Below are 3,502 nucleotides of genomic sequence, written 5' to 3' on the forward strand. Positions count from 1 at the left end.
TGTAAAGAACAGTATACTCTTCTCTATACTTAGCAAATCACATTTTTGCATGTGTTGGAAAGCTTAGTGCAAAGTAGTTTCTTAAAAATAATATCATGCACTCCTTTGGCAAGTTGTTGGAAACTGCTGGATCCCAAAAGATAGGTTCAGATACAGAATTCCATGCAAGGAGTTTAATCCTTGATGTTCACCTCTTGTCAATAGGCATCTGGTAAAGCTGAGCTCCATGCTTTCCGATTAGCTGAGTAAGAGGATCATTTACTCTCTCTTGCCTTCATGCTTTCCTAACTGCTGCAGGGAGATCATAATAGGAGATTTCTCTATGCCTGCCCACTTAAATGGGGAGACTTGTGCGTTAAACAAGCAAGTATCTCTCCAACTTTTAACTTATGATGGCAGCAGAATGGAACTGATCTGGGTTAGAATTTGTAGGCGATACCAGTGATCAGGTCTGTTTAATCTCTCTCTGCTTCTGCTTGGGGGAAGGTAAATGCATAACTCCAAAAATGTCAGTAGGAAATCAGCATTGCATTGATTAATGTGCTGTCCCTCTTAGTAACTGGAGGATGAGAAGTACATCTAAGAAAAGAAACCACATCAATTCATAATAACAATAATTACAAATTAAAACCAAGCCATATTAATGATATAGGCATCTTCTTCTTCCCAAGTAGGCTTGAGTGCTAATAAATTATGTTAGCAATAAACAAGAACTCAGTTTTTCTCACAATAGTCTGTTTCTGAGCCTTAAGGTAGGCTACAAAAGGAAGGGATGGGTGAATGACTTTTAAACACCATCTGTAAATGTTTTTCTCAAACTAAACTGGACAACTTCGTGTATGTTTTGTGTTTCTTGGGGATTGGGGTGGTTTTTTTCTTTTTTATGGGGAGGGTTTGGTTTTTATATTGCTCTCTGGACAGCCACCTAACTAGGCAAAATAGGAAACTCTGGTTGTATGTGCAACTTTGGGATGCACACGTTCAGTTTTATTGGCTGTTCTATAAAACTGGACTGGCTGATGATCTTGGCAAGCTGCTGTTGTGGTGATGTAAAATGTTCAAAGTATACCTGCAGTTTTCTAATTACCATAAGGATCTTTTAGTATGTGGAATTTTTCTTTTTGTTCCTGAATGTCTGTAAACAATAAATAATGTTTTTGTACTCCTTTTGTGAAGGTGTATATATACTTAACAATGCTTTGTGTAACTTTATTCCATAGCTGGGGAAATTCCAAAGATGTCTGGCTCAACATCCTGAAGAAGGAGAATAGATATGCTCATTGCAAACATTTCACATCACTACATTCTAGTTTGCAACCTCACATGAGATCAATACTGTTAGACTGGCTCTTAGAGGTGTGTTCTTTTTGTTACTTTGCCACGTGTTATGCCTGTGAAGTAGGCAGATAAAAGCACAGTTTTTACGTAAAAGATCTAATAGCAAAATGTACTGTATGGTAAATGCTAAAAGTAGTTTGCAACAAAAGGGTTACATGTTATTGCTTTTGATCCTCTTGGTGAGCTACATTCAGTCTTCCCTGGCAGAAGACGCTGAACCTTCCACACAGGGCAGCAAGCAATAGTACTAAATTTTTGCTCTTGCCACAATTACGTCCTGGGAAGGGGAGAAATCTAGTTTTGAGACACTTATACTGAAATTGCTATAGACAGATTAGTTATGGAGTTTTACCTTTACATCTTAGACTGTATCTAAGCCATGAGACAACTGCATCTGTATTGAGGACTTGAGTTATCACTCTGGCCCCGTCTACATCAAGAGCTCTTAGATGTCAGCCCCTGACACTATTTTCTGACTTACCAGTAAATTTTTAATTCTATCCTATGAAGAGAGCGGAAGAAAGTAGTGCATTAGAGGCCGATGTCTGAAGGCTCTTGGTATAGACAGGTTCTTGTTGGAAAACGATTATAAACAAATCATCCATATTCCAGTCTCATTACTGTACTTCAGAGTATTCCAGTTGTCAAACAAAATGGAAGTTCTCGATCTTGGCAGCCGATGTGAAGGAATGTTAGTGTTGTGACTAGAGAGCTGTGTTCTGGAGGTGTTTCCAATAACTCTATATTGAGCATATTCAATCACCACTGCCAAAAGCAACCTTTGACTCATGCAATCCTTGCCCATCAGCAGAAGGGATCTTGCAGGTTTACCAATTCCATATCGAGTACTCCAAGGAAGCAGATGTTAGTGGTGCTCTTGCTGCCTTGGTGGAACAGTGCTAATAGCAGGGAATTTTCAGGGAAAGGAAAGGAGCGTGTGGGTTTTGGGTTGTTTTTTTTTTTGGGGGGGTCCCCAACAGCTCCTTGGAGAAGAAAAAGCCTGTCCTCAGGGCTGCATATATGGTCTGAATATAAAAACTGTTCCAGTTGTGTAATTTACATACCACAATTAAATTGTGTTTTATTGCTTTTTTTTGAAATCTTGAACTCTTAGGAAATCATCCAGTTTCCAAACAAAAATGTCAACAAGGGCCTTGTTGTTGTTGTCCAGCTCAGTGTTCTATATGCCACAGTGGATTAAAATCCAGCAACTTTGAGAGTCCTCCAGTAGCTCCTAACATTGTCTTCTGTAACATTATAATCGAGATACTATTTAACATGACGAAGCTTTATTGCTTATGTTTGGGCAATACACTTTTATAGAAATTGTGCCATTTATTCATGGGTGGGCCTGGTCTGTACCTTTTTAGTTCTGAACCTTGTTTGGAGCAGTAGTTAATAATACCAGAGTAGCGCATCAGTTAGCAAATGTTAGATCAGGTCTAAAAGAATGAGCTGTGGTGTTACTGCCAACCAGTTGCATTTTTGATGATCAGGAAGGGTTTTAATTTGCAAATGGGCTTTCAACCTTATCTTAGGAAATAGCTAGTAGTAGTGACATTTTATTCTGACTTTTTATCCAAGCGAAATAATGAAGCAGGGCAGGAAGCTGGGACTTGGGATCTATTTCTTGGATATTCTTTCCTGTTGACTGTACGTAGATTATAAGTAATTTATAGATATCTAACTAGTTTCCAGTTGTGGAAGGGATACAGAGTTGCAGATAAGCTGGAGTTGTGGTAGACCCACCCAAATTCAGTTAGAGATGATAGGAAAAAATAGGGCCCTGCATAAGGTCTCCAAGCCCGGGCAGTCTCCTTTTTTCTTGAACTGGCATTTGAACCACTTTGATACAATGCAAGTATTAAAAGTTCTCCCTGCCAGGGAAACCCACAACTGTACGGAGCAGATGGCTGTTCTTGCAGTTTTGTCCCTGCTTAGTTAGGCTGCCAGTGTGCCTGAGGGGCTGCAGGCAGCGCTCCTGGCTTGCCAGCAGAGCCCCCTCGGGCAGGAGCTTCCAGGCTTATTTGCTGTAGAGTCAAAGACTTTGAGTTTTCTAGTGGTTCTGCCCTGGGACAGACCTACTAGGAATAAAGGGAGGATCTGCTCAGTGACTTCAACTTGAGGTTTGAGCCCAGAGTATTCTTAATCAAGCAGATTAGCG

General features: G+C 40.0%; 1 protein-coding gene across 1 annotated transcript in view; it reads left to right on the forward strand.

Annotated features, from left to right (window-relative positions):
• The window catches only part of CCNE2 (cyclin E2), a 13,284-nt gene that overhangs the window by 3,409 nt on the left and 6,373 nt on the right, over positions 1–3,502 (forward strand). The window contains exon 5 of the mRNA XM_009324415.1: positions 1,221–1,356. Coding sequence (XP_009322690.1) covers positions 1,221–1,356 — 136 coding nt within the window. The remainder of the gene's footprint in view (positions 1–1,220; positions 1,357–3,502) is intronic.

The sequence above is a fragment of the Pygoscelis adeliae genome, unplaced genomic scaffold (genome assembly GCF_000699105.1).
Source record: "Pygoscelis adeliae isolate BGI_AS28 unplaced genomic scaffold, ASM69910v1 Scaffold145, whole genome shotgun sequence".
Taxonomy (NCBI): domain Eukaryota; kingdom Metazoa; phylum Chordata; class Aves; order Sphenisciformes; family Spheniscidae; genus Pygoscelis; species Pygoscelis adeliae.